Source organism: Felis catus, chromosome A1 (genome assembly GCF_018350175.1).
Source record: "Felis catus isolate Fca126 chromosome A1, F.catus_Fca126_mat1.0, whole genome shotgun sequence".
In the NCBI taxonomy this organism is placed as follows: domain Eukaryota; kingdom Metazoa; phylum Chordata; class Mammalia; order Carnivora; family Felidae; genus Felis; species Felis catus.
In genome coordinates, this window is record NC_058368.1 from 207506629 (window position 1) to 207532551 (window position 25923).

Sequence of the window (25923 nt, forward strand, 5' to 3'; positions counted from 1 at the left end):
ATGAGGTTCTTGACAAGCAGTGAGGCAGATGGAGGAAAAAGCTTAAGTTTAAAGAGCATGGGGAGAGAAAGAGCCCCAATGTTGATTCGTAGATTAAAAATTACATGCATATGTTATACTGCCCCCCTGAGATGCTCTGTTCTCAAATAATTTAAATAGGTGGTATTACAGAGTTGGCTTTTAGTTCACTAAGGGAAGTTAGCTGAGAGTTACAACACTGGGGTTAAGATTCTAGGAGCCAGATGGTCCCTTGCTCCCTACTTACTGCATATCTTTCATTGTAGTCTCCACAGTGCCGAGGTTGCCTGGAAGTTTATAAGGTCTTCCTAAGGTGTGCCTCCTGCCAGAGATGTAAAGCAGAAGTGAGCAGGCTCTTGCTTCTGTTCCTGATTATATCACGCATATGTTGGGGGCGGGGGGCTGAGCCAAAGCTCTCTCTTTCCCCAGCTACAGAGGACTGCCTTGCATTAGCTCCTGGTATCGCCATACCTAATGCTACTCTGTTCATTCTCAGCATCAACATCTTAGGGATGGATCCCCTAAGCACACCTTTTGACAATGAGTTCTACAATGGATTCTGTGACCGGGTGCGGGACGGAAATACCTTGGTCTACTACCGCAGGCCCTGGAACGTGGCTTCTCTGGCCTATGAAGTAAGTCTCAGAAGCGACCACATTGCCCAACTTTTAGCTGAAAAGCCACTTCAATAAGTTTAACACTAAATAATTTGAAAAGTCCAGTGGAATTAGAATTTGATGTGAATATAAGACTGACTTAAAGAAAAAGGGGTGTGGCTTCAATCTCTTTTGAAAACACACGGTGGTCTACAGCCAATCTTCAGTAATGTGCACATAGCAATAGAGTTTTGGCAAATACCTAGACCCCATAAAGAGAATCATCTAAGATCCTGATAAAACTAAAAATTAAATTAATGCTGATTTAAGTACTGGGTACACTGCTTGCATGCTCTTCAAGACCATTTTTTTGCTAGCCTACCAGTGAAAACCCATCTTTATATTCCCCTTGGTAAAGCCTGCTTGACTAATGTGAATGGCTCTTTTCACTAACCTCACACCTCTCTAGCTCCTGTAAAGCTATTTCTTAAAATGACTTTTACTCTACACAATGCCACCCCAAACGTAATCATCTTCCTAAAAGTCACCTAAATTCTCTAGAACCATCACAAACTAGACCTGTCCGTTTAAAAGATTAGTATTTATCTGGGGCACCTGGGTGGCTCAGTCGGTTGAGCATCCAATTTCGGCTCAGGTCATGATCTCGCAGTCTGTGAGTTCGAGCCCCGCGTCGGGCTCTGTGCTGACAGCTCAGAGCCTGGAGCCTGCTTCTGGATTCTGTGTCTCCCTCCCTCTCTGCCCCTCTCCCGCCCATGCTCTCTCTCTCTCTCTCTCTCTCTCTCTCTCTCTCTCTCTCTCTGTCAAAAATAAATAAACATTTAAAAAAATTTTTAAATAAATAAAACATTAGTATTTATCACCTTTAGAGAGACTTGATCTAAGCAAGATATAATAAAGAACAATAATTGGCTTATTCTGAACCAGAAGCGACAACAATTTGTTTTCTTAAATGGTCTCATGGGTGACCCATAAAGTTTGTTTTATTCAGTTTTCACAGAGTCCTTTATTACTATTGTTACTCACAATGGTTTCAAAAACACATACACTTTTAAATGAATACAGTTGATATTTCTATTATTTTTAACAATGTTGTAAAACAATACCTACCCATTATAACCTGAAGTGATCACGCTTTCCCGTAAATACTAAAGAGTTTAAAGTCTGAACTATTTGGAGGGCATTTTTTTCCATATGCAACCACATCACCCTATATTTTTGTACCTGTAAGTCCAGAATGGAATTGATTTTCCCCCAAATTTCAGGGAACATATTGGATTATTGATCTTTCCCCGTCGATGCCAGATTTACCCTCTTTAAGCACACATTTTTTGAGGGGAAGACGATCTTTCTAAGGAGTATTACAAATGTTCCACTTTCTTAAAAAAAAGAACATACCAAAGATAAGGTGACCTTTGTCATTGCTGATGGAAGAAGGGCTTGTTGTCTTACTTAATTTTGTTTCTCATCTGCGTCACAGTTTTCCTGTCGTCACTGTGACCAGCCTCTTGGCTCCTCTATAGGTAGGAATGGCTGCAAGTGACACAAGATGGTGAGGGCTGGGGCATTGCGAGGGACTGACCCTGAAGCTACATTCGGAGAGCAAATACAGTGTTTTCTCTTATTTGCAACCCTGGAAACAGAGGGACTTCTGCATTCAGAGTAGTTTGGATTTTACAGAGGAGATGTGTTGCTTACCCTGTATATTACTTACACCCCCTGGGGAGCTGGGAGTAGCGTCCCATAACCAAACACATTGGATGTGGACCTGGATTTTTAGTTGGTGTCAACTGATAGGATAAGTTGGCTGGGAGTTTGCTAACGTCCCCAAATCACCTTCTTGGTGCTACAACTGCTGGTGCTCCCCCCACTCTAATCTGTTGTAGGCTTGGGAAATAGCCAAATTTGTTTCTGCCATACAGAAAAGAACCTAAGTGGAAATCTCTATTTTGACTTCTTAGAATTTCTTTTTGCACTTTCTAATAATATTCAATGTAATATTTTACCTCTTTTTTCATGCATATTATTACAGTAATTGAAGGCAAAGAATGCATTTTTATTTTATTTTATTTTGTTTTGTTTCATTTTATTTTATTTAAATTCAAGTTAGTTAACATATAGTATAATAATGGTTTCAGAGAATAATTTAGTGATTCACCACTTGCATATAACACCCAGTGCTCATCCCAACAAGTGCCTTCCTTAATGCCCATCACCCAATTAGCCATCCCCCCACTCAACGTCCATCTAGCAGCCCTTAGTTTGTTCTCAGTATTGAAGAGTCTCTTGTGGTTTGCCTCCCTCTCTGTTTTTATTTTATTTTTGCCTCTCTTCCCCTATGTTTATCTGTTTTGTGTCTTAAATTCCACATATGAGTGAAATAATATATTTGTCTTTCTCTGAATGGCTTATTTCACTTAGCATAATACATTCTAATTCCATCACATTGTTGCAAATGGCAAGATTCATTCTTTTTGATTGCCAAGTAATATTCCATTGTGTATGTATGTGTGTGTGTGTGTGTGTGTGTGTGTGTGTGTGTGTGGTGTGTGTATATATATATATATATATATATATCCCATCTGAAGGCAAAGAATTCATTTTATACTTCTTTATATCCTATTATACTAATACCCAACTCAATATATGTATATGGAATATGCTCAACAAGTTTTTATTGGATGAATTCATTTGTTTAAATCCTATATTATTACTCATTGACAATAATTTACTGCTTTTATTTTTTTTGAAAGAACTTTACTGGCCTATCATGATATGAAGAATATTTCTTAATAAAGTCATTTTTCCCTGATACCTTCACACTCTCTCAGTGGCCTCTTATCTCAAATGTGGCTCTGGTTCTAGAACACACTGCATAGGTTGGAATCCCAATTCTGCCCCTAAGCAGTGGTGAGATCTCAGGCATATCATTTATCCTCATCATGCCTCAGTTTACTCATCTTTAGAATAGAAATAATGATACCTACCTTGTAAAGATAAATGAATCTAAAACACTCAGGAAATTAGTGGCACATAGCAAACACTCAATAAATATTTGTATTATTCTTTCTTAAGAATATAATTAGTAAAAGGCTTAGCTACAATTAAGTGTGTAATTAACAGTCACATTACATGTCAAGGTTTATTGGCTACTTTGTAAGTCAGAAGTAATGGCTAAGAACCACTGAAGCCCGCAATTATGGGGGAAAAGCAGTGATGGTTACATGCACAAATCAGTTCCTTTTCACTTGTTTTCCTCTGGTCCTCTCCACTTTTGTTGTTGAAAGTCATGATTTGTAAATCAGGTTTCAGGTTTTCATTACAATTTTCTTTAAACTGGATCACCATAAGTATGTAAGATTTATGAGATCAACAAAGAATTGTAAAATGCACTTGGATTATAATCGTCTTTTCCTGCCCAAATCCTGCCAAAACCCTGGGTGACTTATATCTTGTGGCTGCCAATAACTTCTTGTTGCCTCTTAACATCCTGTATCTATTCTACGACAGCTACTCACATCTGGAGCCCCATCCTTAACCTGTGTTCACCAAAACAGTGCTGTCTCTGAAAAATCTGAACATCAGGAAATCGAACATTTAACTCTTTGCCTCACTGCAACTGACCAGTCTCTCTGCTCTCACATTTATTTAGACCACAGGCCTACTCTTGGGCCCCATGGAGACCCAGTTGTTTGGCATCTATTTTCCTCCCAGTTGATCTTACATAACAAATAAACTCACCATGGCTGTAAGGTATGGAGACAGACAGACAAAAGTGACCCCCTCCCCCCCACTGGATGATGATAGGCCACCAAAAAAGCTGTGGGAAGTCAGGGAAGAGGGAGTCCGCCAAAAAAAGAGTCAAAGTCAATTCCAAGAACAAGATAATGATTTGAGTGTTGATAATTTTGAGTGTGAGGTTCTGTGTGACGTCTAGGTGAAGTTGTCCTGCAAAGAGTAGATTAGACAAATGTGAGACAGAACAATCTGAATTGGAGGCAGACATTTAGGAATCATCAGCATGCAGATGGTCATTAAAAGCCTGAGAGTGCTTGAGATCCTCCAGGAAGCATACAATGAGAGAACAAAGAACATAGGAATGAGGTCCTAGAGCGCAGCTAACATTTAAGACACAGGCAGGGAAAATGATCTCTTGAAGACACTGGCTAAATTTCAAATTACCCCCAAATTTAGTAGCTAAACAATTAGGCTGAGGGCGGCTCCTGAGATTGCAGTCAGTCTCTTCTTTCTAGGTCCTTCTCTCAATTAGTGAGAGATGGCATTAGTAATAATAATAGATAATAGATGGTTTTATTATCTATCTGCACAAAGTCTCAGTGGCCTCTAACAGTTTTATCTCTTTACCTTCTATTTCCAGTCACTCTCCCACCTCTCCCTTTCAATTTGAACTCTGAAATATTTATCGGTTGTATTCTATCTCCTCCACTCCCAGTGCCAGAAGTAATTGTTCTTTCTTTTCAAGAAGTATCAGTTGGATAAACCTTTATATAGGAGAGCTTTAACTGACCTTTATAATGTGCATGGCCTTCTGGAACACCCTTTGCCCCTCTTTGTAATTTCAGCTTCTCCACATCGGTTTATTTTGGTTTTCATAAAGAAACTTGCGGGTGTTTCTTTGCGTGTGGGTGGCTCAGTCAGTAAGTGTCCAACTCTTGATTTCAGCTCGGGTCATGAACTCCTACTTTGTGAGAACAAGCCCCGCCCTGGGCTCTGTGCTGACAGCACAGAGTCTGCTTGGGATTCTCTCTCTGCTGCCTCTCCCCCACTTGCATGCATGCTCTCTCCCTCAGAAGAAATAAATAAACATTAAATAAGAAGGAAAGAACCTTGCTTCTATCCTTGCATCATCCTGCTTTCTATAATCTTGCCTCTTGGCCTCTCTTTAAAGATTTTTTGCTCTTTCTTCATGATGAGTCCCAATATTGGTCCATCTCTGAATGCCTGGCATTGAGCTCAGACTTCTTTTTGGATGAATGGATATTTTTTTTGCCTTTTTCAACCCAGCTTTTGTCTCTGTGCTTTCTAGAGTGACCTCACCTTCACTGTTTCAGACTCACTACTATCATCCTGGCATAGTGAGACAGGATTGCTCAACAGCACCCTAACACCCTGGCTAATATTCTCTTACACCTACAAGCAATCCTCCACACTGCTAAGCTGATCTCTGCCAGTGCCAGTTTCTTTCTAGCCATGTCAGGAATAAGTGCGGGTGCCTACAGATTACACCACTCCTATCTTGCAGCCAATTAGAACACAGTAGCTAAGAAGAGCTCAGTCTTCCAGGGGAGTTAGGGAGTAGTTTCCTGGTGCCATTTTGCTCGGCTTTGCCCCTTCCCAGCATTGAAGACTGAGTAGAATTGTCTTCCGTTGCTACTGTTAGAATAGATTGTCAAGTTTTAACAGGATAAAGATCAACAACAAGGAAGTCATGGCCTACTATCAGGAAGGTCAGAGGCCTATCCTGGCAGTACTCCAGATGGAACTGGATAAAACCAGACAGGCCTAAAATGGCAGGTGCCATGACAGGAAACCCCTGACCAAATTAGGGAGAAAAAGCACAAGGCCCTGCTTCTGGCCATATTCTGCCCCTTAGTTAATAACCATCAATAAAAGATAGAAACCCAACCCCCAGGGTACACCTCTCTCTCTCTCTCTCTCTCTCTCTCTCTCTCTCTCTCTCTCTCACCTAATCACCTATATAAAGAATGTATCTTTTACTTTAATAAACTTTTCCATTTATGTCACTCATCCACTGTGTTGAGTGTCTGTCCTCAAATTCTTTCTCAGGTCAAGACCAACAAGTCACCTTCCCTGACTCCCTCCGGGTGGGCTGGGTCAAGGCCCTAGGGCCCGGGGTCTCCCCAGCTCACCCAACAATACTTCCACTAGCCTTAGATCTCAAGGCAACAAAAATCCTATTCATGTTTCAAAGGCTAAGTTCAAGGCAACCTTTTCCGTGAATCTTTTCTTTATTTTACTAGTCAGAATTTGTCAATCCCTCTTTGGCAGTGTAGCATAAGAATTAACAGCTCGGCCCTGGAATCAGACTTTCTGGGTTTCAATGCTAGATGGACCACTTCCTAGCTGTGTGACCTTGGACAAATTTCTTTCTTTTTTTTAATGTTTTTATTTATTTTTGAGACAGAGAGAGACAGAGGATGAGCAGGGGAGCGGCAGAGAGAGAGGGAGACACAGAATCTGAAGCAGGCTCCAGGCTCTGAGCTGTCAGCACCGAGCCTGATGCAGGGCTTGAACCCACGAATTGTGAGATCATGACCTGAGCAGAAGTCGGACGCTTAACCGACTGAGCCACCCAGGCGCCCCTGGACAAATTTAACCTGCGTTTTCTTATTGGTAAAATGGGGAAGATTACAGAAATCATCTTAAAGATAAGAAATTAAATGTCTGATCCTACATAAAACACTTTTAACAGCCTCTGGCACAGAGTAAGCACTCAATAAATATTCACTATTATGGTTAGCAACATTGGACCTGCATATTAAATTTAATACATTTTTGTTAGTATCTACTACGTGACAGACACTTTACCAAGTCACGAGGCGATAGTGGTGTGTGGATAAGATAGACATGTTTCCAGACTTTTTGGAACTTACCATCTGAAAGTCTATTAAATAAGCAATCATAAAAGAAAAGGTCTTTCATTTTGTTTTACTTTAAAAGACATGACAGCTTATAGAAAATGGTTTGCAAGTCTGTGAGATTAGAAAAGACCCCTCCCCACTGAAGAAGTGATGTTTAAGCTACGATTTGAAATAGGAGTGGGAATTAACCAGGTCCAGCTTTATAGTGTGTGTATGTGAGAGAACGTGTATGTGTTTGGATTATGGGAGGATGGGGGGAGGGGGAAAAGATGTCAGAGAACATTCCAGAAAGTGAAAGCAGAATAAATGGGCCCTTTGGTAGCAGGAAGCATAGGCTGTGGAAATAGAAGAGTGTCTAAAGGGCTGGAGTACCCTCAGGGAGAGATTAACTTGGAGTAAGTCTAGTTTAGACTACCTCTTAAAGGCAGTGGGAAGACTGAAAATTTTTAAGCAGGGAAGTGACATGGTTAAGTTACTTTCCCCCTTTATATTGAGCACTTTCCCCAGGATGCCTTGATTTAATGAAAACTGTACACATTTTAGTCATTTCCATTAATTAGATGCTAACTTTAGTTTCCCCGTCTGAGTCCATTCACGTCAGTATGACAAAATACCACAAACAGAGTAGCTTAGAAAAAGCAGAAATTTATTTCTCACAGTTCTGGAGATGAGAATATCAGAAGTTCTGGAAGTCCAAGATCAGAGTGCTAATCTGGTTGAGTTAAGGTCCTCTATCAGGCTACAAACTTTTCACATCCTCACATCCTGGAAGGGGCTAGGGAGCTCTTTGGGGTCACGGGTATGAGAGCAGTAATCTCATTTGTGAAAGCCCCTCCCAAAGGCCACATCTCCTACCATCACATCGGGCACTGGGATTTTAACATATGCTATGAAACTTAAAGTTTCAGACGATAGCATTCCCTGTGCGGAACAGTCCCCCAGTATATGCTAGGGAATCTGGTCCCAGCCACTGACTGAAGACATGGGCGTCTCTTTCTCACACTGGAGCGACAGCCTATCGCAGAGGACCTCTGGAAAGAGAGGTTAATCACTGAGACTAGCAACCCTCCCACTCATATCTGACAATTGCCAAGTTGGCTAAGAATTTTTTAATTGAAAGTTTTAATTTTTAACTAGGTTGTTCAGTTCAGGGTATTTTTTTTCCATGCAAAAAAAATGAATATGGTATAAAAAAAATGTGAAAAAGTCTGAACATCACAAAAGATTATTCAAGGAAATATAAGCCTGCTGCCACTCAAGATTTCCAGATTTCCATTCCACAGTTTCCCTTTTCAAGGGCAAACACTCTCTGCGTTGTCTATTTTTCCAGTAATTTCCTATGCACGTAAAAGCCTTTTTTTGCTTGCTTGTTTTCCCTTATTTATTTATTTATTTATTTACTTACTTTTTAACAGACAGTAGAAGTGTAAAGGTTAAGAGACAATGCAGAACTTAACCTTCCTGCTTAAATTAACCAACATGCAGAAACTATTCAAAACCGAGCTGGCCCAGAAGCCTTCGTGGTCAAGATTAGCTTTATCATTTCTTTCTTCCTTTCTTTTTTTTACACAAATGAAAGTATATTGCACATCTGTTACACAAATTGTTCTGTAATTATTAACATATCTAACATCTGAAAGTTTCGCTGCGTTCTCAGCCCTTCCTATGCGGTGTCTCATTGTATTATCTCATAACACCCTTTGGGCTCCCTCTGGTGAGTCTCTCTATTTCGTGGAAGGAATCTGACACACAAGAGAAGTTACTGTGTCCTGTTCTCAGAATCATGGAGCCCGTACTGGAGTCCAGCCATGTCGCTTCAGTGCTTCACTCTTAACTCCTTTGCTCAAATACCTTTCAAATCATTGCTTGATTTTTATTTTATTCCATGCTTATTTAGGGTGGTTTTCTGTATGTTGTTTTTAACATCTCGTGATTCTCTTTTAGACCAAAGCCGACAAAAACTTCAGAACTGAATATTATGAAGAACAGATGCAAGCATTCAAACAAATTGTCCAAGAGAGGACATCGAATTTTAACGCAGATATAAATTTAAAATTCATACCTACGGAAGCAATTGAACAGTCCAAAAGTAAACTTCAAGAAACTTCTGACAATAAAGCACCCCTAGGTCTTACAAAGGCCGAGGCTAAATTTCGATTTGGGTATTCCAAAAATGAAACTTACCAACTGTTTTTGACACATTCTTCAAAGAAGGTAAGTTCAAACACTTAAACAGAGAATATGATGGGATATTTTTCAAAATAACCAAACCCCTTCTTCATGTTTTTTAATTTTTTTTAATGTTTATTTATTCTTGAGAGTGAGAGAGACAGAGCATGAGTGGAGGATGGACAGAGAGAGAGGGAGACAAAGAATCCGTAGCAGGTTCCAGCCTCAGAGCTGTCAGCATAGACCCCGATGCAGGGCTCGAACTCAGGAACCGCGAGATCACCACCTGAGCCGAAGTCGGACGCCCAGCCAACTGAGCCACCCAGGCATCCCCCTCTTTTATTTATTTATTTTTTAAGATATGGGTTTTTAAAATTTTTTTTCTTTATTTGTAAAGTTTATTTTTATTTTGAGAGAGAGAGAGAGTGAGGAGGGAATGGACAGAGAGAGAGAGAGAGAGAGAGAGAGAATCCCAGGCAGGCTCCACGCTGACACTGATGTAGGGCTTGAACTCACAAACCATGAGATCATGACTTGAACCCAAACCAAGAGTCAGTGCTTAACAGATGAAGCCATGCAGGCACTCCCCCAAAACTGTTTCTTTTAAGTGTTTGGAGCACATAGAGCTCATTGGAAAGAGAGAGAAAAAAGAGAGAGAGGTAATAATAGTCAACAAATCCTCAAATATGTAGCTAGAAGGTCAAGAAGAAGAATGCAGACTAGAGAAGAACTTGACAGGATCTGCAGTAGTATAAGGGGGTGAGATGTTTGGTGGTGACGAACAGAGAACGAGCGTATTTAGAATTCAGAGCATACCTTTGGACTGAGATTGTGGTAATAGACTGTTCAATTTATACTATCTTCAGAATTACAATGAAGAATCATACTGAGGAATGTTGGTAATTTACTGCAATGCCTTACACTGATGGCTATGTACTTACTATAAAGTGTCTCTAAAGTAATGATGCCATGAAATTATACACGTAGCATATGAAACTTGTCTGCTTCCTTTGTAATCACACCCTTAGTTTGAAGCTTTGCAAATGTGTTTGTTTTTTAATATTGAATCCCAATTTAGAATTTTGTTTCATCCCCTTTGAAATAAATATAGAATATACTTTCTGTAATCAGTATGATGCTGGTAAAACGTTCCTTCTTCATTTTCTGATAACACAGTCACTTATTTAGATACCCTCTCCTCCTTTAAAAAATAATAATAATTCACTCTTAGTACTTTGCTCAATCATTATAATTGTTTTGTATGGGTCTGTACATTGTCTCTATATTAACATGCATACCCATCCAAAGTATGTAGTTGGAAAATCCTTTAAGTCATGCAGAAAATATTTAATGTAGATTTCCTACGTGGCCAGGCACCGTTCCAGGTACTTAGGATACATTTGTGAACCAAACTAGAAAAGATTCCGGTCCTCATGGAACTGAAAGTTCATCGCAGAGAGATAGATAAAATAAACATAAGCGCAAAATAGCAAACCACATAGTATTTAGAAAGTGTTAAGTGCTATGGAATAAAGTGAAAAGTAGAGTAACAGAAGGGAAGTCAGGAGTGCTGGGAAAATGGCAGTATTAAAAAGAAAGCTCAAGGAAATCTGAGTGAAGATTTGAAGGAGAGGAAATAACCAAATAGTCATATTTGGGATGATGCACCTGGCAAAAGGAACTGTTAGAGACGAGCGTATCTGTCCATTGGCCCAGAGTGAACCAGAAGGAGAATAAGTTAGAAAGGTTACCCTGAACCAGGTCATGAAATTTAGCTTTTTCTCTGAGTGGTATGGGAGGTCACTAGAATTATTTTTTAATAGAAGATTGACATACTCTAATATAATTTAAATGATAAGAAATATGAGAGTTAAGAGCAAAAGCAAGATTTGTTGAAAGCTATTGTAAGAATCCAGGCGAGTGATGATGGACACAAGTGTAGAGTCAAGCATGACTCTAAGGCTTTTCACCTGAGCAACTGGAAAGATGAAGTTGCTACCAAACGAGATAGATGGGGCACCTGGGTGGCTCAGTCAGTTAAGTGTCCCATTCTTGATTTGGCTCTGGTCATGATCTTATGGTTTGTGAGATCAAGCTCCATGTTGGGCTCTGTGCTGACAGCATGGAGCCTGCTTGGAATTTTCTCTCTCCCTCAAAATAAATGACTACACATTTTGTAAAAAAAAAAAAAAAAAAAAAAAAAAAAAAAAAAAAAAAAAAAGAGAGAGAGAGAGAAGAGCCAACACTAAACTCAAGGAACATCAATAGAAAGAGGAAGAAGCAGCAGAGGACAGCAAGATGTGGCAGATATAATGCCCTAGAACCTCACTACTCAAAGTGTGGTCCATGGGTCAACAACATCAGCACCACTGAGAAGCTGGAACCTCAGCCTCTAAGCCAGACCTGCTGAATCAGAATTGCATTTTAACAAGATTCTACAGGTGATGTGTTCGCACTTTACAGCTTGAGAAGAACTGCCCTAGGAGATAAGAAAAGAAACTATCAAGGAGAAAGGAGTAATGAGCTGTGCCAAATGTGCTAATATGTCAAAGAAGAGGGACTCAGAAGCAACTGCTACCGGCTTTATCACTGTGAAGGTCACTGGTGACCTTGACAAGAGAAGTTTTGTTGAAGTAGTGAGGAGAGCTGAATGACTGGATTAGATTCAAGAGAAAATGGGGAGAGAGGAATTGAAAACAGCCAGTACAGAGAGTTCTTTAAATGAATTTTGCTTTTAATGAGGACAAAGAAATGGGTAGCAAATCATTAGACAAGTGAGGCCAAGAGATTTTGACACAGAAGGAACAACTTTATGTTTGGATGGAAATGATCTAATATCTACCTCTAAAATAAGTGGGGCCAAAGAATATAACGTCTTTCTGACAAGTTATACTCCTAATTTAGCCACAACGAAAACGAATCCAAGTATGTTTTGTGCATCCTTGAGACTCCACTGAGAATTATGATGGAGGTCATCAAGAGAACTCATATGATTTATTGTATATGGAGTAAGTTTCTTTAAGATTTTTGTTAAAGACTGAATCACCGACCATCACATGGAGTGAAGTTATACACTGTGAACATCTGTGCTTCCAGAACACAGAAAGTTTGGTGTGATGTTCATATATACCAAGCTATACTTTTAAAAACTAATAATATGCTTTAAAGTTCTATGCAATCAACATGTGTTAACCACTACTCTAGAAGAACCTTAAACGAACCATCTACAAAACCATAGGTGTCAATTATAGTTTAGTTTTGGCCGGGACAGTCTATGGTTTTCTCTTGGAAATTTAAGCCATCATCTCTGGGAATGATTAACTATTCACCTATTTAGGTCTTAAAATATTGTCCACCTTATTATTACCAAAAATTGAGTGGGGTGTCTGGGTGACTCAGTAAGTTAAGCGTCTGACTCTTGATTTCTGCCCAGGTCATGGTAGCATCGTTCATGATATCAAGCCCCGTGTTGGGCTCTATGTTGACAGCGTGGAGCCTACTTGAGATTCTCTCCCTCTCTCTGTCTCTGTCTCTCTCTCTCTCTCTCTCTCTCTCTCAGAATAAATAAATAAACTTAAAAAAAAATTGAAAGTACACAGTAGAAGGAGCAGGTAGACCTAAATCCTACATTTATAGGACCAATCACTGCACAGTCTATTTTTGTGATTTGGGGCAAATAACTTGATACCTTTGGATCAGATTTTCTTGGTCTGCAAAATGAGAAGAGTAGGCTGCATACATAATGTCTACTTTTTCTTTCATTGCCAACATTCTAAAATCAACTTAATGAGGTATAATTTATAAGCAACAACACACAAATACTTTAAGCCTGTAGCTCCATGAGTTTTGACTATTGTAGGTATCCATCTGTGTAACCACCTCCTGATACAAGATATAGAATGTTTCCACCACCTCAAGAAAATTCCCTCATGCCCTTTTTCAGCCACTCGCTTACTGCCTGAGAGGCAAGCACTCCAGATTTCTCTGACTGTAGCTTGATTTCACCTGTTCTAGAACTTCATATGAGTGAAATCACAGAGTACGTACTCTTTTGTGCTTGGCTTTTTTCATTCAGAGTACTATTTTTAAGATTTATTTATATTATTGCATGTATCAGTAGTTTGTTCCTTTTTTATTGCTAACCGGTATTCCTTTGTGTGAACATACCACAATTTGTTTATCAGTCTTCTGTTGGTGGACATTTGAGTTGTTTCCAGTTTTAAGCTATTCTGACTAAAGCTGCTATGAAAGTCTTGTATGGATCTTTTTGTGGGCTATTTTCTCATTGACCGGAGGTCAATATGTAGAAGTGAAATTACTGGCCATAGGGTAAATGTGTGTTTACTTTTATAAGAAACTACTAGGCAGTTCTCCAGGGGGATTAGACCATTCTACATTCCCACCGGCAGTGTTTGAGAGCCCCCGTGCTGCACACTTTCATCAACAGTTGGGACTAATGGCATTCTGAGTTTGCCACCCTACTGGGTTAAAGTATCTATGGTCGCCAAAACAAAACAAACACAAATTATTGCCTGGGGAAATCCTAAATTTTGTGATTTTTAACTTTGAAATAATGGCTACTAAACTCATATTTATTTTCTTCTGCTCTACAACAAAGGAAAAAGTGTTCCTGCATGTGAAGGGAGTAATTCATCTGGGAAGATTTACAATGAGAAGTCGGGATGTCATGCTGACAACAACTTTCTTGGAGGACATAAAAGCTCTGCCACCTACCTACGCAAAGGGGGAATATTTTGCATTTTTGGAAACCTACGGAACCCACTACAGTAGCTCTGGGTCTCTAGGAGGACTCTACGAACTAATATATGTTTTGGATAAAGCAGCCATGGAAGAGAAAGGTACACCTAGAAACAGAGCTCTTACCTCTAAAGCTGTTTTAACCAATCATTATTCCTGTTGCTAACCTCTTTCAATGATTAAAGGCTTTCAAATAAATTCCTATACACTGCTTCTTTGAGAGAACTCTCTCTGCCCTTTGGCATCAAAATCCTGTTAAAACAGCAAATAGCGAATTGACTTCTAGACCTCAAACACGATGACTTGATCATGAACTTGATCACGATGACTTGATCATGACTTGATCAGCAGCACTACTACAAAATGCACAAAATTATACTGCAATTTAAGATCAGTTGGTGATGATGCTTTGAGTGGAATACTACTTGAAAAGTAGAAAAAGGGGCGCCTGGGTGGCGCAGTCGGTTAAGCGTCCGGCTTCCAGCAGGTCACGATCTCGCGGTCCGTGAGTTCGAGCCCCGCGTCGGGCTCTGGGCTGATGGCTCAGAGCCTGGAGCCTGTTTCCGACTCTGTGTCTCCTTCTCTCTCTGCCCCTCCCCCGTTCATGCTCTGTCTCTCTCTGTCCCAAAAATAAATAAACGTTGAAAATGAATGAAACTTGAAAAAAAAAAAAATTTAAAAAAAAAAAAAGTAGAAAAAGTACAAGAGACATAATTCACATCATCTATTTCTTAATCGATAAATGGGTTCCATTACATGTTTGTCAACACTTTTCCAAAGGACTCTTGAGCATTGGAAGGGAAATAGTGTTCTAAATTTTCTCTGAGGGAGGAGGGAGAAAGTAATATTAAGATGTAAATCTAATGTCTTAAAGCAAAGGTGGAAAATTAGTTTTACCTCATAGAATGACAAGTTTAATCATATGGTGGTAGTTGAATTGACTCCACGTTGAGCAGATGCCTGACCACGCTTGAAATTATGGGAAAGAAGGCCATGGTTGATCATCAATGTCTGCCATGGGTTCAGGAAAGGCCTATGTACTACATAATTACCATACTGGCCTAAAGGTTTCATCTAAGCCTGTTAAGAATAAAGTGCATGCAAAGTGACTGTGTTAATAAGTTTTAATTACTCATTTCGTGAGAAATTGTGGCTAGTTGTAATATTCCTTACAGAGGAGATAGATGCCAGCATATCTCCTTTCTCTGCCCTCAAATGTTTTCAGCGTGTCTCTTAGGGATGGAAGTGTTGCCAAAAAAAACGTTTCCGTGGCTCTTTCTCTTAGCCTCTGTCTGTTTCCAGTGAAGAATTGGATATGGCTATGAGCTTACAGCCGGACACTGTCCTCACGGTTTGTAAACATTTTAGAGATGAAACAACTATGAATAGCCAGAACTAACTGCTCTTGAGGCCTCAGTCTAGTCTTGAGCGGGAAGAGGTGCTGCCAGGAGAAATGGAATATGGAGTTGTTTGACTTGTACTGCCTCATAGGGCTATGCCCTGTGAGACAGCGTAAGGAAGCCTCCTGAGTCCTGTCCGGCAGGCTATTTTGATAAATAGCACATGGGCAAGGGGCACAAGAGGACGGTGTCTTGAGTGACCTGAAAATCAGAAGAGAAAGGCTCAGCAACGGTGATCAAAACACAAGGAACACTTCAGGCTAAGAGTTGCCTTGGTGAAAAAGCTCCATGAGCTAAAATCTTTAATCTTGGGTAACTCAGACCTACCCACTTAAATTGACTTATCGTCTGACCTTAGTAGACAAGGATCATTAGGTCAATTCTTTGAAAAGGAAGTCATCCTTCTTGCTTCTTCATTGGCAATACCTGAGGACCGAACCATGTCCTACACCTAGATTTGGGATGTCCAGACCCTGTCTGGACAAGAAAAGGCCCACAGCTGAGGCAGAAAATCTAGCTCATTGGGATCACTTAGATATTTTCATACCCATCTTTGGAATCAAAGTCTTTATGCTTCCTAGGTTAAAGTTGGAAATCTAGTATTCTGGATTCCTTGCATGGCCTTCCATTTTTATCCTCCCTCTTCCTTTCATAGGGAAATCCACCTGATATTTCTCAAGTTCTCACTAGTTGTGGGTACACAAAAAATATTTGCTGAATAAATGAATGCTTAAATGTCCCCAGATCCCTACTTCTATATTTTACTATGAAACCCTGGAACTAACTTCACTTCTCCCTTTCCTTTTTCACAAAGCATTTGTGTGTGTGTGTGTGTGTGTGTGTGTGTGTGTGTGTTCTGAAATGATAAATAAGACTGAAAACTGACATGGTCAATGAACTGAGGCAGTTTACACTTGTAATAAAATAATCATTTTCTCTTCTAAATAGATAATAAAGTATATACTTGAATTAAATATTAGGATTTTTCTTCCTAGTAACTGTAGTATCCACACACCAGTGAGTCAGCTTCCAAAACTGATGTCTACTAAGTAGCATTCATAGGACCAAAGCAGAGTCGTCGCATGTATAAGCCATCTGCTCAAAGCAATGAACTCACTACCTTAATGAACAGAGTCTTCCAAAGAGGAATCTGAGATGTTGATGCATCCCACGACCAAATTATGAAGTCAATACAGAGAAGTGCTTAACAGCCAGACAACTCTGGTTCATATGGTAACTTGGCTAATTGCTGAATCCCACTGGCAGGTAACTTATCTGCTCTGTCGTTCCATATCCTCATCTGTAAAATGAGGATAATAGAACTTACCTTGAAAGGTTAATGTGAGGATTAAATTAATTGATGCTTGGAAAGATTTTGGGTATATGATGAGCATTGAATATATGTTAGACATCAAAGTCTGTCTCCCATGATGTTAGAAGTAAAGGACTTTACTGTAACTGCCCTATTCTGAGTGATGGCTCTTTTAAACAAGAAGTAAATTTATATGTCCTTTGTTAGTAAGTTGACGAGCAAATTCAAAAGGAGGCCACTAGATTCTAATATTATCCATTCATCATTTGATGGACTTTTAGGCTCTTTCCATAATTTGGCTATTGTTGAAAGTGCTGTTATAAACATTGGGGTACGAGTGTCCTATGCATCAAAGCAGAGCAGATATGACCTTGCATTTGAGTTCAGTAATAACGTCTAGGAATCCGAGTATGTTTCTTACAAAACAGTACAATTAAAATGTATTTATTGAAATAATTTAGACCTTATTTAATGATTTTCAACTAAATACATTAAACAGGTGTTGAAATAAGGGATGTACAGAGATGCCTCGGGTTTAGTTTGGATGCTTCTCTGAATGCTGGAGCTGAACTCACAGGAAAGATCAATAAAAACGATTGTTTAAAGAGGGGTGAAGGTGGAACTGGTAAGTATGGCCTACCTCACTAGTTTAAAAAAAAGGAGGAGGTGTTGTCAATGAACACTGCCCCATCACTATGAACTCTCTTTATTGTCCATCCTCTTTACTAAACAAACAAACAAGCAAAACCTTTGAGTGATTTAAAACTTTTATTTTTACAGTGGTATGAACACAAGTACCCATGGACATGTATTCATTGGAAGCATCATTGCTCAGGCCACACAGTGTGCAGCTCTCAGAAAGGCACTTGCACTGTAGTCTTTGTAGATTCGTACATTTATCCTGGCAACGGTAGAAGGCCAATGATAGAAAACGTCTTCAGCAAAAATCTCCTTTCCCCCCCTAATTTTAGCAAAGTTTCTGAATAGGCTAGTGGCATACTGTATGTGACCATACACAGAGGAGAAGACTGAAACCATTTCCCTAATTCAGCCTAATCCAATGAGTCAAAAGGTATAAACTTCCAGTTATAAGATAAATAAGTACTGGAGATGTAATGTACAACCTGATGACTGTAGCTAACAGTGCCGTGTGATATACTGGAAAGTTGCTAAGAGAGCAGAAACTAAAAGTTTTCAGCCCAGGAAAAGATAAATTGTTTGTAGCTGTACAAGGTGATGCAGGTGGTAATCATTTTGTGATATATGTGCATGGCAAAGCATGCTTTCTAAGTAGACCTTAAACTTTTACAGTGTGTCAATTATATCTCAATAAAACTGGGGGTGGGGGGGAAGTAATCCCAACCCATCCTTAACATTCAACCAGTGCATAACTTTTTTAAAAAACATAAATATCTTTAGTATAAATGTTGCTTGTGTTGTTAATACTTAGCAGATTTACAAGCATGAGATAGTGCTAGAGTGCTCAATTTTTACTCTAATCAGAAATCCCTGAGAATATCTTTGGACATACAAATGCTTGAGACTTCCCTTTAGAGAAGCAGCTGATAGTGGGGAGGCAGAGAGAGAAAAGCCTAGTGTTTTTAAAAGCATACCAACCACTAACATGTGGCCATGATAAGAAACCACTGATGAGTGCAAAAAAAAAATTGAACTTGCCATCGAAAGTCCTAATTTCAGTATTTGACCCTCAGGCTAGTCTTGGGGTAGTCACTCCACCTCTCTGAGTCTCAGTTTCCTCATCTATAAAAATGAAAAAAGATAAACAAAAATCTTCTTGAAATTCCTTCCAGCTCAAAAAATTTACAACTCTGTAAGATTCACAAAAGTGTGTTAAAAGTCTGGAGAGAGAAACTGAAGGAGAGAGGAGTAGGAATTTAGGATGGAAAAAAATTTTGTTTTTCACCTGATTCTTTTTTACACTCTCTGATTTTTTTTGTAATATTAAATTAGTTTGAAGCAAAGTTATATAAAATGTAATTATGAAGTAAGTCTTAAAACAAAAAAATTCTAGTACATCCCAAAAGTCACGTTTAGTTCCCACGTATGCATGGGCATAAGTGATGAATTTGGAATCATCAGTGTATCTAAATCATCATTTTTTTTAAGACAACTGGAGTCTACAATTGAATACTAATAAAACTTGCTCTTGGAGATTTTGGGTGAAAAAATTATATAAGTAAAATTCAATAAATGTATTAGACTATACTTTTTGAAAAGGTTCAATAAATGTTGATCAAATGTCACAGAACTATAAATGTTTCACTTATATCCTCTTTCTCTTCTCAGTAAACATCACTAGTGATAACCTTATAGATGATGTTATTTCACTCATAAGAGGAGGAACCCAAAAATATGCATATGAGCTGAAAGAGAAGCTTCTCAAAGGAGCCAAAACGGTTGATATGACTGACTTTGTAAACTGGGCCACTTCCTTAAATGATTCTCCAGTGCTCATAAGTCAAAAAGTAAGGGATGTTTATTTTCTTTTTTTTTTTTCCTATTCTATAAGGTCCAATGAAAATTTTTATTTATTTATTTTTAAAGGTAATAATATATTTTTATTTACATGCATATAATCATAAGCTTTTTATTTTTTTATTTTTTAAATATGAAATTTATTGTCAAATTGGTTTCCATACAACACCAGTGCTCATTCTAACAGGTGCCCTCCTCAATGCCCATGACCCACTTTCCCTTCTCCCCCAACCCCCATCAACCCTCAGTTTATTCTCAGTATTTAAGAGTCTCTTATGGTTTGCCTCCTTCCCTCTCTGTAACTTTTTTTTCCCCCTTCTCCTCCCCGCCCTGGTCTTCTGTTGAGCTTCTCAGGATCCACATATGAGTGAAAACATATGGTATCTGTCTTTCTCTGTATGGCTTATTTCACTTAGCATCACACTCTCCAGTTCCATCCACGTTGCTACAAAAGGCCATATTTCATTCTTTCTCATTGCCACGTAGTATTCCATTGTATATATAAACCACATCTTCTTTATCCATTCATCAGTTGATGGACTTTTAGGCTCTTTCCATGATTTGGCTATTGTTGAAAGTGCTGTTATAAACACTGGGGGACGAGTGCCTCTATGCATCAGCACTCCTGTATCCCTTGGGTAAATTCCTAGTAGTGCTATTGCTGGGTCATAGGGTAGATCTATTTTTAATTTTTTGAGGAACCTCCACACTGTTTTCCAGAGCGGCTGCACCAGTTTGCATTCCCACCAACAGTGCAAGAGGGTTCCTGTTTCTCCACATCCTTGCCAGCATCTATAGTCTCCTGATTTGTTCATTTTAGCCACTCTGACTGGCGTGAGGTGGTATCTCAGTGTTGTTTTGATTTGTATTTCCGTGATGAGGAGTGACGTTGAGCATCTTTTCATGTGCCTGTTGGCCATCTGGATGTCTTCTTTAGAAAAGTGTCCATTCATGTGTTCTGCCCATTTCTTCACTGGATTATTTGTTTTTTGGGTGTGGAGTTTGGTGAGTTCTTTATAGATTTTGGATACTAGCCCTTTGTCCAATATGTCATTTGCAAGAATCGTTTCCCATTCCATTGGTTGCCTTTTAGTCTTGTTGATTGTTTCCTTTGCTGTGCAGAAGCTTTTTATCTTCGTGAGGTCCTTCATTTTTGCTTTTAATTCCCTTGCCTTTGCAGATGTGTCAAGTAAGAAATTGCTGCAGCGGAGGTCAGAGAGGTGTTTTCCTGCTTTCTCCTCTAGGGTTTTGATGGTTTCCTGTCTCACATCCAGGTCCTTCATCCATTTTGAGTTTATTCTCGTGAATGGTGTAAGAAAGTGGTCTAGTTTCAGGAATGTTTATTTTCAAATAGAAGACTTTAAAATTTTCTTATTAAATGTAACTGTTGGTTCAGATGAACGGTTAACTTCTTCTGAAAGAGATGTGAGCATTCAAATGCACTCCTATGTCATCCCTGGAAAGAAGTGTGACATAGAGGAAAGGCATGACGTGTGGCATCACACCAGCCCAGGATGAGTTCAGCTCTCTGTCCTTCTCTAAATGTGTAAAGTTTTCTGACCTCTGCAATGCTAAATTCTCCGGGGCTTCATGTTTATTTTGAGGATTTAATAAGATTGCTTGTGTAGAGCCTGTAGCACAGACTGGCACCAAATAGGTGCCCAAGAATTGTTAGTTCCCTTCCATCTGCCCCTGGTTGTCCCTTGCCATCAGGTGGCATCATACCACCACTTCCAACACAGGAGAATCTTTAAGGGCCTTCTTGAAAGGGAAGTGCATGAGGTCTCAAAATAAGACCAAGGGTGAGCGGTTCTTATGGTCCAGAAATTCTTTCTTTTTTGTATCTTGATTATAGTCTTGAGTTTATAAACCCATTAGTACTTATTTCTAGGGGAAACACACTGCATTGTAATCATAAAGATGTAAATGCCAGTGTCATTTAGCCCCATCATTCTTCTCCCCAAACTAACTAAAAAGAGTAAGTGTTTTCCTTTATTCCATATTTGTTTTCCTACTTCCCTTTATAGCTTTCCATTTTCCCTGTGTGTTATAAAATTTTCCCTCAGGTCAAGTTATCTTTTACCTCAATTTCAGTTTGATTAACTTGAGTTACAGTCATGTTGGCATTTTGATAGGACTAGTTATTAGAGATTTTTGTCACTTCATCCCATTTTATTGTCTTTAAAGAATGAGTGAAGCTACCAAAACCATCTCATTTATGAGAGGGAAGAAGTCGGAAACTGGAAAATTGTAGTCTTTTCCTTTTAGATTGCAGAAATCTAGCCATTCATAAATGTGCTGAAATATCTATGAAACTTCAAATATTTTGCCCCACAGGTAGGACAAAAAGGGAGAAAAAGTTGGCCAAATTTGCATGTCTATATGTGAAATTAAAGCCAGAAGATATCTTTTTTGTTTTATTATGTTTAAATAATATTTATTTGAAATAATAATTATTTGAAACTCAATAAAAATAGATCTGTCAGAAAATCTTAAATAAGAATTAATTTGGAAGATGTTTACATCCAGATGGACAAAAATTGTCTTGTCTTCTCATCTCTAAATTCAGCTGTCCTTGTATGGATCCAAACTTATTCCCTGATCTTTATCGTAGTCCAGTATATTCTAGAGCCAATTTAAAGAATCTCAAGTAAATAAAGCATCTGCTGAAGATTTACTACTAGATTTACCAGAACTATTCAAAGACCTTCATTAACTCTATGGGACAGTCCTGCTGGCTGGATGCAAAGTATAGTTTATCCTATTTTCAAGGGCAACTATTGACTCCAGATATTTATTTATTTATTTGTTTGTTTATTTATTTATTTATAGCAAGTGGGGGGGGAGTGCAGAGGGAGAGAGAGAATCTCAAGCAGGTTCCACACCCAGCATAGAGCCCAACCCAGGGCTCAATCTCATGACCATGAGGTCACAACCTGAGCTGAAATCAAGACTCAGATACAACCAACTGAGCCACCCAGGTGCCCTGACCTCCAGATTTTTAGATTAGTAGGCATTCCATCTAAAATACCTGTATAACCTTCTTTATTCATACATGGGAAGCCTGGACTTTTCAGATCAATATTCTACCTAAGAAAATGGCAACTATAGTGAGTCACCCAGCAACCACTTTTTAAAATTTATCTTCTTGTAGATAAAGTTCAGAAAATAGTTAAAATATTGTGTTCTTTATTGACTTTGCATGACTTTTAAATCCCTAAAGAGATATGAGATATAGTGTGGTTTGACCTTGAAATAGATTCCAAGTTATTTTGATTTTATAAATGCAGTAGAAGTGTTTTTTTGTTTTTTTTTTGTTTTTTTTTTGTTAATTAGAAGCTATTCCATGAGGTAATTAAGCAATCTATAATCACTAATTAATTCTTTGGTAAGTTGAAGCATTCAATTTTCTATGGATGACACCTTCAAACATCAGGGATAGTCTTAAGAACTGATCCTTCTATTTAACTATTTAAAGAATTGGTGAAACCTCTTCCCACCCACACTCCCCACCACACTAAACTATTAACTGGCTTATGTTTAATCCTCTGAGCAAATGAAATCCATTATCTAGATATTTATGTTGCAAACAGTTTATCTTGGAGAAAACACTGGGAGGTTATATTACTCTAAAGAATTTCACAGAGATTTTCTAAGTAAAGCAGTTATAGATAACACAACACAACATAACAGCGTAATTTAATATACTTTTCCACACTAAACTAAGAAACAAATAAAATAAAAAATAAAGTAACTATGGCCGTGCTCTATGAAGTAGAACCTCATGGCTCTGATTCTCCATTTGTCCGTGTGCTTCAGCAGACCCCAAACCTCTGTTTGAGGAATGTGTTGACCCAGCCCAAAAATTTTTTCTCAGCCCTTCTTCAGGCAGAGGAGAAAGAGCCTCACTTTCAGTAATCGCTTTTGTCAGAGTCTTCAACTTTCATGAAAGTATATTATTTCTATTTCCAGCTGGCCTGAATGTTAACACAACATTTCTACATTTTATCTCAACAGAATAGCTGAACTTTGGTTTCTTCTTAAGCTTACCACTACAAACTAGTTATAAAAATGTCAGTTGAGGAAATTACATTTATTAATGATTGCCTGAGAGATATAAAGTTTATTATTTCCTCTAAAGCAATAGCAGCAGAGATCAGTATAGCTAGCATGTAGCAAATTGGCTTCCTGTGAAGTTTTGTTTTTGCCAAGTTATATAACTCACTGCTTTATTTACTAAAAGGATGTTACATAATACAGTGTCTCCTTTATGAGAACTCATGGGAGACATTACTCTTTAAACTCAGTTTCATGGATCATTTTGTTTCTCTTGTGAACGACGTAAATATTTCTTAAATGCATGTGACCATTAAATTCAGTTGTCTTACTTAGTGCACTAGAAAATATCCCCAAATTTGTGACCCACCTCATGCCAATGGGTCAGTCCTCCTAGCATGAATTTTGTGTTGCCTTTGCCTTCATCTTGCCTTTTATCCTCCGTCCTCCCTCTCTTGTTTCCCTCAACCAATCTTATGCACCCACATGTCAGGCTATATTGAGCACTTTCTGGAACAACCTAGGTAATAATGAATCATTTACCTGCCATTTTTGTTGTGCAACTCTTCGCGGTGAGGCATCGGATGTTAAAGAGCATAAGTATTTCAAGGACCTGTAGTCACGGTGCTCTGTGTTGTCCTCATTACAGTTATAAAGATGTAGTGAAAGTCAGTCCTAACTCACCTGTATAGGGATAAAAAGAACCCTCACATGGGGCACCTGGGTGGCTGAGGCAGTTAAGCCTCCAACTCTTGATTTCAGCTCAGGTCATGATCTCATGGTTTGTGGGCTTGAGATCCACGTAGGGCTCTGCGCTGACAATGCAGGAGTCTGCTTGGGATTCTCTCTCCGTATATATAAGAAACCTCAATTTACTTCATTTTATTTATTATTTTTTAACGTACTTCATTTTTAAACTATATTTCAATTTATTTGTATGTTATTAGCACGTTTCATGTTTCATGACTACAAATAGTAGAAAGATACAATTAGCTAGTGTAGGAGACAAAGGAGAACTGTTCTCTTAATTAATGGAAAGCCAAAGTTTATCAGAAAAAGACACTTCACCAAGTACATTTTCATTGTTCTTTGTCTTCTTGAGGGAGTTTTGCCTCCAGGGTTTGAGGCTTCTCTGAAATTATGGTCATTACATGACCTTCCTCTTTATCTCTTTGAACACTTTGTTTATGCATTTCATCCACATTGTAGTTTCCCCATGACCCTCTCTTCCTGTATCTTAGATTATCTGGCCTTGACTTTCCTTTAAAAGGTAAAACAAGATGAATGTCTTTTCCCAAAAATCAAAATAACTCTGCCACATGCTTATGTTGTTCATGCCAATGTGGCAATGTCTGTAAGAGGCTACTTTCTTCCAAATAAATATAACATAGTTAAAATCTAAATCCTATATACTAATTTATAAAAGAGTGTGCTGGTGAACATTTGCATTGACTGTGGAAGTTCTTGGTATATTCTGGATATAAGCCTAGTCTCAGTTAAAGGTATTATAAAAGGTTTTTTTTCATTTGAGGACCTTCACCTTTCAATGATATTTTTTGTAACAGATGTTCTCCTTTTTACTTTTTATTTTGAAATAATTTTAGACTTACTGTAAAATGGCATAAATAGTACAGACAGTAAACCTGCAAAAATAGCACAGAGTTCACATGCACCCTATAACCGGCAGCCCCTGATGTTAACAACTTACACAACCATCGTGCAGTTAATCAAAATAAGAAAATTAGCATTGTCTAACCTACAGAGCCTATTTAAAATTCACCAGTTTTTCCCCTAATATCTTTTATCTGTTCCAAGATCCGATCAAGATCCCACACTGCAACTAGTTGTAATGGCCCCTTAGTCTCCTCGATTCTGGGACAGTTTCTCAGACTTTTCTCATCTTTCAGGACCTTGACATTTTTTGATGAGTCAGCTGTTATGTCAAATGTCCCTCAATTTAGGCTTAGAGAAGATTGAGGTCATCCATTTGGAAAGATACCACAGAAGTGACGTTGCGTCCTTCTCAGTACATCATATCAGGAATTATAATGTTGGGGTTTTTTTTATTTTGACACAGTCAAATATATATATTTCTTTTCATTATAGTTAGTGCCATTATGTCCTGTTTAAAATCTTTCCCTACTTCAAGGTCTTGAAGATGCTGTCCTATCTATTTTCTTGCAGAAGCTTTATTGTTTTGCTTTTACTTTTTGATCTACAATCAAACTAGATTTGTTTTTCTGTGAGTGATATAACCTTTGAAGTGACCTGTTAAGAAATCTCCTATGAATATCTCATTGTCCAAGAACAATTTCTATCATTGGTTATATCTATTAAAATCAAATATCAGTCTACTTTCAAAGTGCTATGACTTTTTACTTAGATGATTTTAAGATCTACTCCATTATCTTTGGTTTTTTTAGTAGTTTTACCCTGATATGGCTATGTGTGAAAAAAAATTATAGCCTTGCTTTTCA

General features: G+C 38.4%; 1 protein-coding gene across 1 annotated transcript in view; it reads left to right on the forward strand.

Annotated features, from left to right (window-relative positions):
* The window catches only part of C9 (complement C9), a 53437-nt gene that overhangs the window by 22559 nt on the left and 4955 nt on the right, over window positions 1–25923 (forward strand). The window contains exons 5-9 of the mRNA XM_019811604.2: window positions 515–653; window positions 9200–9469; window positions 14043–14283; window positions 17394–17519; window positions 19202–19380. Coding sequence (XP_019667163.2) covers window positions 515–653; window positions 9200–9469; window positions 14043–14283; window positions 17394–17519; window positions 19202–19380 — 955 coding nt within the window. The remainder of the gene's footprint in view (window positions 1–514; window positions 654–9199; window positions 9470–14042; window positions 14284–17393; window positions 17520–19201; window positions 19381–25923) is intronic.